The 13,701-nt window shown below is 44.6% G+C and overlaps 1 protein-coding gene across 4 annotated transcripts in view; it reads right to left on the reverse strand.

The window, feature by feature from the left end:
* Window positions 1–12,314, reverse strand: part of LOC102917948 (baculoviral IAP repeat-containing protein 1a-like) — a 152,437-nt gene extending 140,123 nt beyond the window's left edge. For 3 of the 4 annotated variants that reach the window (XR_013044770.1, XM_076551957.1, XM_076551955.1), the window contains exons 1-5: window positions 12,170–12,314; window positions 10,145–10,777; window positions 8,225–8,324; window positions 4,806–4,887; window positions 3,959–4,010 (exon numbers count right to left, since the gene is read on the reverse strand). Coding sequence is in view for 3 of the 4 variants with exons in the window: in XM_076551957.1 (XP_076408072.1) it covers window positions 3,959–4,010; window positions 4,806–4,887; window positions 8,225–8,324; window positions 10,145–10,709 (799 nt within the window). In the remaining variant the exon portion in view is untranslated. The remainder of the gene's footprint in view (window positions 1–3,958; window positions 4,011–4,805; window positions 4,888–8,224; window positions 8,325–10,144; window positions 10,778–12,169) is intronic. The other variant, XM_076551956.1, reaches the window with a different exon arrangement.
* Between the last annotated feature and the right edge of the window lie 1,387 nt (window positions 12,315–13,701).

Genomic DNA, 13,701 nt, shown 5'->3' on the forward strand with positions numbered 1-13,701 from the left:
CCTTTAATCCCAGGGAGTGATGCTAGAAAGCAGAAAGGTATATAAGGCGTGAGAACCAGAAACTAGAAGCATTTGGCTGGTTAAGCTTTCATGGATCTGAGGCATTGGGTCCTTGACATGTTAAAAAGTGACCATTCACTCAGGACTTCTACTCCTTACACATTCACTCCAGACTTCCTCTGCTCCCCACAGCTATGGTAACATGTGTGATCATCCTTTTGAACAGCCCATTCCCCCTATGTCTACAATGTCGCCCTTCTTACAAACTCTTGCATATGTGTTCAAAGAGACAGCTCTGCTTTATAAAGACCTAGAGAACAAACATTGGCTACCTCTCCTTTTGCCTTTGTGTGTGTCATTTTAGCAAGATACTGGAAAATGGTGAATCTGACCCAGAGAACAAACACTGGCTACCTCTCTTTTTCCCTTTGTGTGTATCATTTTAGCAAGCTACTGGAAAATGGTGAATCTTGCCAAAAGGATGTTTTTGTCTGATTCAGTTTATACTTTTTGAGACAGCATTTTGCTATGTAGCCCAGACTGGCCTTAAACTTGCAGCCTTTCTGCCTTGGCTCTCTGGATTTGAGGATTCAAGAATGGTCTACCATACATGGCTCTAACCCCAGAATTCTTTTTATTTTTTTCTATTTGTTTTGTTCTTGATAGAGAATATCATTTAGCCCATGCTGGCCTCTAACTTCATACCAGAGTCTGGGCTGTCCTTGACCTCCTGTGGCCACCTCTCAAGTACTGGGATTGTAAGTGTGCGGCACCATAGTCAGTGGACCATGGAATTCTTGCTCGACTGTCATGGTTGTCATTGTCCTGTCCAGTGTCCTTTCCCATATGCATCCCACCCTTGCCTCTAGGGCCTGAACTCGGAGGCCAGCACCATGCTATAAATAGTGCTCTGTCACTGAGATAACTCTCCAACCTCCCCTCTACTCTCTTGAGGTGGTGGGGATGGAACCCAAGGACATTCATTGCCCATTCTAGGCAAGTGGTCACCCACTAAACCATATCCTCAGACCTGCTACTTCATTTTAATATGAATAGTCCTTAATTTCTTAGCAGCACACTGAGCCATTAAACAATATTTTCATGGGCTGAGGATGTAGGGAAGAGTGCTTATCCAGCAAGTGTGAAGACTTGGGTACCATCCACAGCACTAATAAGCCAGGTATGGTGGGGCATGTCTGAAACCTTACTCCTCAGGAGATGGAAGCAAAAGATCAGAAGTTCCAAGTCTTTCTTGAGTTTGAGCCAGCATGGGATACAAGAGGCCCTGAACTACCTTTAATTGTTTCAAAGGCAGTGTCAGTTAAATAAATGACTCTACCACATTTACCTATACTTATCTATTTAAAAAAAAAAAAGAAACTATGACACTCCAGGCCAGTGAGGGGGCTTAGTGGATGGAGGTACTTGTCCATAAATCTGATGTCCTGAGTTCAATGCTTAATGGTGGATTTGTGAAGAAGAATTCCTGGAAAGGAGCTCTTGTCTGTCAAGGTTGATTGATTACTACTTAAATGATGTGGACAGGTCGGAATGTTGCAGGTTCAGAGCCTAATTACAACTTATCTTGAGCTATCATTAATTCCCTAAATAGCCATTTCTTGCCTACCTCTGTGTCAGACCTAACATCCTGTGACTAACAGATAAAAACCTCCTTATATGTATGAGTTTACAAAACCCAGTTTCTCACAGTCTCAAGGCTGAGCCTTAGACAACACCTGAGGCCTATGGCTGAGCTCACCCCATTTTGCTGTAACTGCCTTTTTAATGTTTCTACCAATGTGTTTGAAAAGCACCTTCATTTATGACTTTCTTGGTTCTGAAACTATAAAAATTTTTGTGAAATTTCTTCCACTTTGGAACATGGAATTGGGGGTAACACAAATCTGTTTTCCTCGGCTACAGTCACTCATATTTGGCTCCAGAGAAAACTATCTCATATCCCATTTGAAGTGATGTAGAGGGCAAGAGCTCACAGATAAGCACTAGAGAAACCAGAATTGTTAAACACACAGGCTTTCTTCTTCAGGGGAGGAAACTGACACCCATTTCCCATCCAGAAAGCTGGAAATGGATGTGTTAATACCTGGCAAATTTTGCTGTTCTGTAAAGCTAGCCCTTACCGAAACTCCCAGAATCCTGAGCATCATCTCAGTCAACACAACCCATCCTCAAGAAAGAGGTCCCATGTACTTTACAAAAGAATTTGATATTATGCTGATTACAAGCCCTTCCCCATAGGCCCTTAACCTGAGCACTGTTCTCAGTTAATAGAACACATTCTTGTGGGGAAATGTACAAAGAAATGGACTCTGCAAAGTAGTAGCCATACCTACAGCTTTGTTGTGATATTTGTCATGAGGAAACTTTTCCCCTAGGTTTTACAGTGTTTAAATGTATAAAGAATAAAACGCTTGGCATCAGACTCCAGAAGTTTTGACCCAGCACCAGTTAAGTTGTGCTGACCTGAATTTCATTCTTGACTTCACTGTAGTGAAGTTTTTTGTTTCTTGTTTTTTGTTTGTTTGTTTGTTTTTGTTTTGTTTTGTTTTGTTTGTGTGTGTGTGTGTGTGTTTACTCTTTATTCTTTTAGGAACCCACCACCCAGCTCCCAGATAAATCCAAAAAGACTTACCCTTACTTATGAATGCCCAGCCTTAGCTTGGCTTGTTTCTAGCCAGCTTCTAACTTAAACTATCCCATTTCTCCTTTACTACATTTTACCTTTGGGCTTTTCACCTTTCTTTATTCTATATATCTTTCTTTACTTCTTACTCTGTGTCTGGCTGCGTGGCTAGGTGGCTAGGTGGCTGTGTGGCTGGGTGACTGGGTGGCTGGGTGGCTGGGTGACTGGGTGACTGGGTGGCTGGGTGGCTGGGTGACTGGCTGGGTGGCTGGGTGGCTGGGTGGCTGGGTGGCTGGGTGGCTGGGTGGCTGGGTGACTGGCTGGGTGGCTGGGTGGCTGGGTGGCTGGGTGGCTGGGTGGCTGGGTGGCTGGGTGGCGGGCTCCTGGTGTTCTCCTCTCCTCCTTTTCTCACTCCTCTCTCCAGGCTAGATTTCTCCTTCTGTTTATTCTCTCTGCCCGCCAGCCCCACCTAACCCTCCCCTGCCTAGCTATTGGCCGTTCAGCTCTTTATTAGACCAATCAGGTGTTTTAGACAGGCAAAGTAACACAGCTTCACAGAGTTAAACAAACGCAACATAAAAGAATGCAACACATCTTTGCATCATTAAACAAACAGTCCACAGCATAACTGAATGTAACACATCTTCAACAAATATTCCACAACATCTCACCTGGATTTGATGGGCGTTAATGGTTGCAGACAACCCTGCAAGGTGAGACTTATGTTTTTGCACTAACAGAAGGAGAGAACCAAATCCCAAAAGTAGTCCTCACACCCACACTGCAGGGTGCCTACACACATACAAATACACCAAAAAACCCTCTAACATGAAAATAAATAAACCAGTTATTCTACATGAACATATGGTTAGCATTCACCCTCACACACAATCGATCAATAAAAAGAAATTTTAAGCCGGGCGGTGGTGGCGCACGCCTTTAATTCCAGCACTCGGGAGGCAGAGGCAGGCGGATCTCTGTGAATTCGAGGCCAGCCTGGGCTACCAAGTGAGTTCCAGGAAAGGTGCAAAGCTACACAAGAGAAACCCTGTCTTGGAAAACAAAACAAAACAAAAAAATTTTAAAACTGAGTCATTCCATAAAAGCATAAATCATATTTTAAAATATTTAAAAGGAGAAAAATGAGAGTGCACAAAAAAAGAAAGAAAGAGAGAGAGAGAGGGCGGGAGGGAGGGAGGGAGGAAGGAAGGAAGGAAGGAAGGAAGGAAGGAAGGAAGGAAGGAAGGAAGGAAGGAAGGAAGGAAGGAAGGAAGAAAAAGAACCAAAGCATTTGGAACGTGCCTGAGGTTTTACCTGACACCATAGGTAATTCTCTTCTGACCCAGGAATTCACAAAATGTTCTCCCTGAGGGAAAGAAATTCAGGTTACTGACTGATTTATAAAATACACATCTCTCTGTGAGCTGCAAGTGAAGGACTTCCCCCACTAATGCCAAGTTTCCTTAGAGCAGCAGAAATGTTCACAATTCTGTCCTTTAGTTTTGGGTTGATTCCTATCGATGTTGGAAATGGGAACTTTCTCAGGGTCACTCTTAGGGGACACACAGCTCAGCCACAGAACTGCAGTCACACACAGATGCTTTTTGACTCATGAGGAACTGAGCCACGGGAAGGAAGCTCACCTCAGAAGGACCTTTCTGATTGAGCAACTCTCCCTCCGAGAAAACTGCACCCAGACTTTCAGTCTGTGCTCTCTGCAGACGCTGCTTCTGAGTCAGTCAGCCATGACATCCCCCCTTGGCTTCTGTTTGGGCTAAGTTTCCCACCTCTTGCCACTAGGAAGTCCTTACTGCTTTAGAGCCTAGACAGCCAGGGCAGGAGCCAGCTCTGAGGGCCCTGCTGTCACCAGGAACTAGGACAGAAGACTGAGTCCAGGCATCCAGAGGGAGGCAGCAGGAAGCCAGGGCAGTGGCCTCAGTCAGAGGGAAGATGAGGAGGCAGCAGAAGCCACCCAAAGCCAGCTTAAAAAAAACCACCTCACATGGGTCCAGCTGAGCAAGACCACAAGATTGTTGTGTCTCCACTCTGCAGAGAGGCGGGAGAATGGATCCATGGAAAATAAAAATCCTCACCCTGAGGATTCAAATATTACTAGGTGATGAACACACACTGTTGTCAAGAGTTTGCTGTTGTGAATTACCGTTACATGGACAAATCCCTCGTAGCTTTTAATATACTGGGCAATTTCCTCTGAGGATTTCTTACTTTGAAGGAATTCACACCTATAATTAAAATATACCCCAATAAATAGAGATGTTCTAAATCACAATGAGTATTTGATAAAACCTATTGAACTACCGGACTTTATACATCAGTGAAACTGTCAAAAGGAAAAAAACAAAAACAAAACAAAAACCAACTTGCCCCCAATAGCAGGCACAAGTCCTGCCCAGGTCCAAAACAGATGGTGGCCCAGGACTGAGAGGGAGAGGTAGACACAGGGTCCCACCCTTCACCAAGAAGCTATTTGCAATCGATACCTGCCGATAACGGGAAAATCAGTCTTTTCCAATGGAGTGTTACTGGTGTAGCAGGCACACTCCAGGACAGGCCCCAGGCCCAGGAACAGTTGGCCAACACAAAATGAACTCCATATTATTTCTGTGGGCATTTGTTTCGTTTGGGGTTTTTGTTTGTTTTGGTTTTTGTCTTGTAAGTTTTTTAAGTGTTTTGGTTTTCGTGTGTGTGTGTGTGTGTGTGTGTGTGTGTGTGTGTGTGTGTGTGTGTGTGTGTTGAAATTGACTGAGTAGCAAAGTGGGGAAGATCTGGGAGGAACTAGAGAGGGAAACATAACCAAACTGTATTGTATTAAAAAATTCACTCCAAACCTTACTCATGAGAATTACCATTGTTTGTTTATATTAGTGGCAACACCTGTGGTTATTAAAACTGGATCTTCAGATGGCTTTTATTTTTACTTATAATGAGGTGCCCCTGTGTTGCCCAGGCTAATGATAAACTCCTGGCCTAGAGCAATCTTCTGCCTCAGCCTCAGGAGCAGCTTCAGCTGTACGCACACACCACAGTGCTCCGCTGTCATCTCATTAAACCAAATGTGCAAGACAAGCCATGAAGAGACGGCCACACAGTAAACAGAGGGGGGACTCCGGTGCCGTTCTGAGGGGATGATGTTTCAATCACAATGGGCATTTGATAAAACCTGTTGAACTACTGGAGCCTAGTTCCCCTGGTCAGATCAGCCGGTGACAGTAGAGAGAAACAGGGAAATTAGTTTACCATATTCCACCCGCTAAACAAAAAGATCATCACAAGATGTAAAGTAACAGATATTAATCTATTAATTTTGATTTTTATAACGTATTGAACATCTTCCTGAAGGGCATTCCTTTCCCATAAAAATGAAGCTACTTTTAAGATTAAACAAAGTTCCTCTAACTGACACTGACGTTTCTTTCTCATGGTGTGGTAAGGAGTGGACTGGTCAATGGGGATGATGAAATGCCCTGTTCCCATCTAATCTTAATCGCATGAGAAGAAGAACTCCGTCACATGACCCAAAAAGGTCTCAAGGGTTTCATTAAACGTCTGTGGCAGCCAGGGATTGGCTCCATTTTTCACATATTTCTATGCATTGCTCTATGTCTGAATGTAATCCACGTAGCACACAGCACCTGGGGTGGACTACAGAGAACTGAGGTTATTGGTCCTTTGAAAAATATTGTAATAAGTCAACTTGCTTTTAAAATGTTTCAGTACTTTTTTTCTTTTGAGATAGGATCTCAACATAGGCTCGCTTTAGGCTTTCTGGATAGCAAAAATAAAAAGCTTGAGTTCCTGATGCTCTTGCCTCCACCTCACAAGGTCCGGAATTACAGGCATGTTCCCACCTCGACATTACTTTCTCAAATGGTGTTCTAAAAACTATTGCAGTTGCTAGACATGATGATACGAACCCCAATCCCAGAATTTGGGAGTCAGAGAAACATGGATTGTAAGTTTGATGCCAGTCTAAGATACATAGCAAGTCCATGTTTCAAAACTTAAAATTACACTTAAATCAGCTTACATTTATTATTCAGTTTTTTAAAAGTATAAGAAGATATTCAGATATTGTGTCAATATTTCATAAAAGCAGTGACCAAGCCACGGTTTAAAACTGAAGTCTAAGAAACTAAGGATAAATAAAACAACAAGAAATTTGGGGCCTGAGTTCTGATGCCAGCCCTGTGCTCATGCTGACAAACGGATAGAAGGTATATCAGTCATTGCATGTAATGCATGACAGGTTTTGCAAGACCTACAAGCTATACATTGTTATCTGCATTTTACATGCAAGATTCTAAGAGGGTCAGGGCTTCATTTCAGAGCTGGAAGTCAGGCCGCCTGCATGTGCGAGCACACCTCAGTCCACCTCTATCTGGAGCTTCTTGTGTGAGCAGGCCTCACTCCTTCAAGCTGTGGGGCCAGTCCCTGAACTGGCTCCTCTCGTTGTGTGGGTCTGTTCCCTCTGCTCTGTGTCAGAGAAGGGACAGAGGGCCACTGGAGGCAGATGCGCAGCCCCCATTAGGGCTGATCACATGATTACTTGGGAACGATATGGCATGCGGTGGTCCAGAGTACAGCCAGCAACACTAAACAGAGGCTCTGAGGACAAGCAGACATGGTGGAGACGGTTTAGGAGCCCAGGAGCAGCAGTGTGGGTTCTGGCTGAGGCCGGAGCGAGGCAGGTCCATCTGCAGGGCACACTGCCACCTCCCAAGGAGCCACAGTGGCATTCCAGGATCTGCTCATCATGGCCCCATCATTCCCGTAACCACACCGCTGGTTTTCAGGAAACTGTTCTCCCTCTGTCCACTCTGTCTTCACCTCTTTTTCCTTTCCTCTTCATTCCTTCTTCCTCCAAACCTCCTTTTCTCTTACTTTCTTTTAGAATTCTCTTCCAAATAATTTAAGTGAAGAAAGTAAAATGCGAAATTTTCTCACCACCTCACTGCTCAGCAAACCCAGGCCCAATACACAATGAAACAATATATATCTACTTGATTTATATTGTTTGATAACTTTTTCTGTACATTTTCTAACAGGTAGTTATATAGTTTAAGCATCTTAAGGCTGCTCGCCCTATTACAAAGTAATAGAGAAGACATTGGAGGTCATCCTGTAGCACATTCATTTACACTACACACACACACACACACACACACACACACACACACACACACACATACACACACACACACACACCAAACCAAAAATATGTTTTAAAATAAAAGCAAAATAACTTTTTATTTTTATTTATTTATTGATTGATTGATTTTGAGACAAAGTTTTGCTGTGTAACAGCCCTGACTCTCCTGGTACTCACTCTGTAGACCAGGCTGGCCTCAAACTCACAGAGATCTGCCTATAAGTTCAGGTAATTCAAACTTATCATTGTGACCAGCTCTTCCTCGCTTGAAAAATTCTGGGTGATCCTATACTGAATAAGAGAAAGAAGAACTCAAAGGAATACTCCAACAATGTGGCTCTTTTATCTCTAGTTTTATTTTGCCTTTTTAAAAATTGCAATCTTTAATCCTAAAATATCTATTGACTTACTTGGGGAACCACTTGGCATGCTCCTTCCAAGGATCGTCTCCTTCTTCCCAGTTTCCCAAGCATCCACCACAGGAGAAATACTGCACAGTGTCCCTTTTACCTACAGATGCAGAAAAACATTTTGACTGGCCAGCAAAGCACCAGATGTGTCTTGGAGGTAACCATATTGTACCAAACCAAAATGGACTACTTATGACCACTCTGGCTGAATTTATATCCAGAGACCAACTGCCATAAATGACCCCCTTCTGAGTATTGAACCTCCACCCTCTAGCCATGGTCTTCTTTCATAGGCATATCCCAGGACCCTGCACATGCTAGCTAAGCAGTCTAGCATTGAGCTATACCCTCAGACCACAGCAATATTTTCTTCCTTCCTTTCTTTCTCTCTCTCTCTCTCTTTCTTCCTCCTTTCATTTTTCTTTATTAACAAATTTTCTACTCACTCTACATAGAACCCACAGATCCCACCTCTTGCCTCCTCCCATCTCCCAGCCCTCCCTCCCAAGCCACCCCACATCACCACATCCCCTAAATCAAAGTATCCCATGGGGAATCAGCAGAGCTCAGAAGACTGAGCATAGGCAGATCCAAGCCCCTTCCCACTGTACCACGGCTGTGCAAGGTGTCACACCACAGGCACCAGATTCCCCAAAGCCTGCCCGTGCACCAGAGATGGATCCCGATCCCCCTGCCTGGGTGCCCCCCAAATAGTTTGAGCCAAACAACCGTCTTCCATATCCAGAGGGCTCCAGATAGAGGGGGACTGAGGTATGCTCACACAGGCAGGCTGCCTGACTTCCAGCTCTGAAATGAAGCACTGACCCTCTTAGAATCTTGAATGTAAAATTCAGATAATAATGTTTAGTCCAGTCCCATGGGGGCTCCACAGCCAACAGTCCACAGTTCATGGGCTTCCATTAGTGTGGTCCATCATCTCTGCACATCCTCCCATCATGATCTCGACATCACCCACCTGCAGAATCCCTCCTCTCTCTCATTGATTGGATTCCCAGAGCTCAGCCTGGTGCCTGGCCGTGGATCTCTGCATCTGCCTCGATCAGTCACTAGACAAAGACTCTATGATGACAGTTAGGGTATTCGCTAGACTAGTCACCAGAGTAGACCAGTCCAGGTACTCTCTGGACCACTGCCAGCAGTCCAAGGTGGTGTCATCCTTATGGGTTCCTGAAAACCTCCCCAGCACCCTGCCTCTTCGTTTTCCCCTGATGTCCTCATCTATCATGCTTTCTCCCTCCCTGCCCTCCCACTCTGTTCCTGTTCTACCTTGACCCTCCCATTTCCCTATGTTCTCATTCCCCAATTCCTCGCCCTCTGCCACCACCCCCTACATACACACCCAGTCCGCTCATGTAGATCTCATCCACTTCTCCTTCGATGGGTCATCCATGTGTCCCTCCTAGGGTCTTTCCCTGTTAGCTAGCCTCTCTGGAGCTGTGGGTTGCAGCCTGGGCACCCCTTCCTTCACATCTAGTATCCACTTATGAGTGAGTACACACTATGTTTGTCCTTCTGAGTCTGGGTTACCTCACTCAGGATATTTTCTAGTTCAATCCATTTGACTGCAAATTTCTTGATACTGTTTTTCTCTGCTGAGTAGTATTCCATCGTGTATATGTGCCACATTTTCTTTATCCATTCTTCAGTTGAGGGGCATATAGGTTGTTTCCAGGTTCTTGCTATTATGAATAGTAATATTTTCCAATGTCCACATTTAAAGAAAGGTAACCTTTTATTTTATACATATGGGGTAAGCTAATAATGCTATACTAGTTGTTAAATTTTAATGAAATACTTATAGCTAATGCAACAGTTAAAAATTTACAAATATCACAAATAAAAACATGAAACTTAACTTTATGTTTTACAGAAACACCTCAGAAGATAGAATCCAGTTACCTGTAAAGACAAAGCCAGCTGCTGAGAGCACACGGGGCGATGTCCCATGGGCATAAAACGGCCAGTTCTCAAAGGACTCCAGTCTGGCCTCCTCTTCTTGGTACCTTGCTTTGCCACCTCTCAGCTTCTCGGGACTCTTCACGCTGATGTCATACTTGCCGATGTTACCGACGTCTTTGCCCAAAAGGAACTCGCATCCTGGGCGCAATCTCCTGTGGCTTTCTACGGGAGTTTTCCTTAGGCTGGTACCAAAGAGGATTAAGCTGCAGCAGAAGCACTGAACCCCAAGTTTCACCCCGGTAAAGTAAAACCCAGCGGCTGCCATGTCCTGTGGCGGCCATGATCTGAATGTGTCATAGGTCACGAAAGTCTTTAATCGCTTGGCCTCACTGCGCATGTGCGAGTTAAAACCTTTCTTCATTTTCACTCGTTCCTGATGGTATTCTTCTTCTAGACTCTTTGCGAACTGGACTGCATCCACACCGAGAAGAGCAGAGAGCTCAGGGAGAAACTCATAATCAATCTCGGAAATCCGCTCCTCGGAGGCCTCCCCGTGAGTGGCCATTTTCTGAGAGGACAAGGAAAGCAGGTGATTGGTCTTCTGGTTAGTTTTATTTTGTTGTGATGAGCACCCTGACCAAAAGCAACATAGGAGGAAAGGGTTTATTGCTGCTTACAGTGGTGGTTCTGTAGTTGAACGTCCTTGTTGGACCGCCAGCTCCCCAATAATGACACAGAGACTTATTATTAATTATGAAAGCTTCGCCTTTCGCTTAGGCTTGTTCCCAACTAGCTCTTAGGACTTCAATTATCCTGTTTCTATTAATCTGCATTCTGCCACGAGGCTATTTATCTCTCTTCCATCCTGTATGCCCGACTCTCTGTCTCACTATCATTTCTAGAGTGCCTAGATTCATCCAAGTTCCTCTCTTTCCCCAGGAGACCCACCTATTCTCTCCTGCCTAGCTACTGGACACTCAGCTCTTTATGAAACCAATCACATTGATATCTTCATACTGTGTAAACAACTATCCCACAACATGGTTCACCATCAAGGGAAATCAGGGCAGGAACTAAACGCAGGAAACTGGAGGTAAACACTGAAGCAGAGACTGTAGAAGAATGTTGCTTACTGGCTTAACTTCCCATAGTTTTCTTAGCTTAATTTCTTTTCTCTACCTTTTTTATTATTATATTTATTTGTTTATTTATTTATTTATTTATTTATTTATTTATTAGTTCATTTTTCAAGACAGGGTTTCTCTGTGTAGCCCTGGATGCACTGGAACTTGCATTTTAGACCAGGCCAGGCTGGCCTTGAACCAGAGATCTGCCTGCCTCTGCTGGGACTGGTTTATTTTCTTATACAACACAGGACCACATGCCCTGAGGGCACCACTGCCCGCAGTGGGCTGGACCCTCCCACATCGATTAACACCAAGGAAATACCCCACAGACTGCCCACCGCCCAGTTCTGATGACAGCGATTCCTGTTTCTGCCTTTGAAGTTCTGGAGAGCAGGCATGTGCCTTCCTAACTAAAACGGGTCTTTCAATGAAGCATGCTCTTTCATCTGACACCAGCAGAGGTTTCCCTTGGAGCAGTTACACATCTGACAACACCTAGTGCACCATAAAGAGTTCTTCTCACTACTGTGTAAAATCCACCCCAGCAACGGTCCCTCTGGAGTTCTCTCAATCCTTGGGCTACTCAACTCTTATTTTTTAGTAATTTTTTCTTATTTTTTTCTAGGTATTTTTACAGTTGTCTCTGGATAGTCCCCCACTACGGTCTCCTTAGAGATCATGAGACAAAGGTCATGTTCTTATCTATGGACACAATCGCCCCACTCTAGCATCCTGTTCCCTCCCTGTACAGAAGAAGGAATTGGCCATGACTTGGCAGCCTAAGGCTTTGCTTAGTTGCTTTCATTTTCACTAGAACAGCCTGTAGTGACTTTTCCTGTGCTGGGATGAAATACTCTGACAAAGCAGATCACAGAAAACAAGGTTTATTCTGACTTACAGTTTGAAGATATATTTCCACCGGGGCACAGGAGACCTGGTGTCAGGAGCAGGAAGTCAGCCGGTCACAGTGCATCAGCAGCAAGGACCCAGAGAAAATGACAGGAAGTGGCACAAGGCTATAAAGTCTCAAGCCTGTCCCCAGTGACCCACTTCCTCTACCAGGCTCCACCTCTTAAAGATTCCAACATCTTACCAATGGCACCCCAGCTGGAAACCAAATGCTCAGACACATGAGCTGCTTGTAGGAGACTTTTCACATTGAGAGCACAGCATAAGCCAGGGTACAGTGTCCTCTACTAACATGTGCATGTGAGCACCTCCCTCCCACATTCTCCTCCACTAACATCTGTATGTGAATACCTCCCTCCCACACTCTCCTCTACTAACATCTGCATGTGAGCACCTCCCTCCCACACTCTCCTCCACTAACATCTGTATGTGAATACCTGCCTCCCACACTTTCCTCCACTAACATCTGTATATGAATACCCGCCTCCCACACTCTCCCCCTTGTCATCTTCTTTCTTTCCTGAAAAATGCTTATAAATCTCTCTCTGTCTCTCTGTCTCTCTCTGTCTCTCTCTGTCTCTCTCTCTCTCTCTCTCTCTCTCTCGTGTGTGTGTAAGTGTGTGTGTGTGTGTGTGTGTGTGTGTGTGTGTGTGTGTGTGTGTATACACATGTCTTAGCTATGGTTACTACTGCTCTTATGGAACCATGCCCAAAGCAACTTGGGGAGGAAAGGGTTTATTTCTCTCATAGTTCCATGTAACAGTTCATCATTAAAAGTACTCAAGGCAGGAACTTAAACAGGGCAGGAACCTGGAGGCAGGAGCTGATGCAGAGGCCATGGATTGGTGCTGCTTACTGCCTTGCTCCCCATGGCTTGCTCAGCCTGCTTTCTTATAGAACCCAGGCCCAGGAAGGGAACCACCCACAGTGGGCTGGGCCCTTCCCCTGGATCACTAATTGAGAAAAGGCCTTCTAGCTGGATCTCATGGAGGCATTTCCTCAACTGAGGCTCCTTCCTCTCTGATGACTCTAGCCTGTGTCCGGCTGACATAAAAGTAGTCACTCCATGTGCCAGGTCATACACAGATAGAGATTAAAGGACAACTTTTGGGAATTGGTTCCTTCCAATTCCAATTTCCACCATGTGGTTCCAGGGATCCACCGAGGGCACTGTGTTGGTGGCAGGTACCTTGATGCACTGAGACATCTCGTTGGTCCAGCCTCTTCTTTCTTGTTTGTATTTTCTTTTGTTTTCTGACACAGGATCTGGTGGTAGACCTTTAATGGGAACAGTGAGAAAATATCTGAGGCACTAAAAATCAAATCCCACAGTCAGGGAAGTGACAAGTGGATGCTTGAAGTTACTGCTTCAGCTGGTTAGTCAGGACCTCAGGGGATAACAGTGGGAGGGATTTTATTTGAATACTTTACGATATAGTTAACATTGTGTGCTACTGTAAGACATTTTCTGTAACACGAATCTAATTGGTCTTAATAATAAAAAACCAGGAGCCAGATATG

The sequence above is a fragment of the Peromyscus maniculatus genome, chromosome 15 (genome assembly GCF_049852395.1).
Source record: "Peromyscus maniculatus bairdii isolate BWxNUB_F1_BW_parent chromosome 15, HU_Pman_BW_mat_3.1, whole genome shotgun sequence".
Taxonomy (NCBI): Eukaryota; Metazoa; Chordata; class Mammalia; order Rodentia; family Cricetidae; genus Peromyscus; species Peromyscus maniculatus.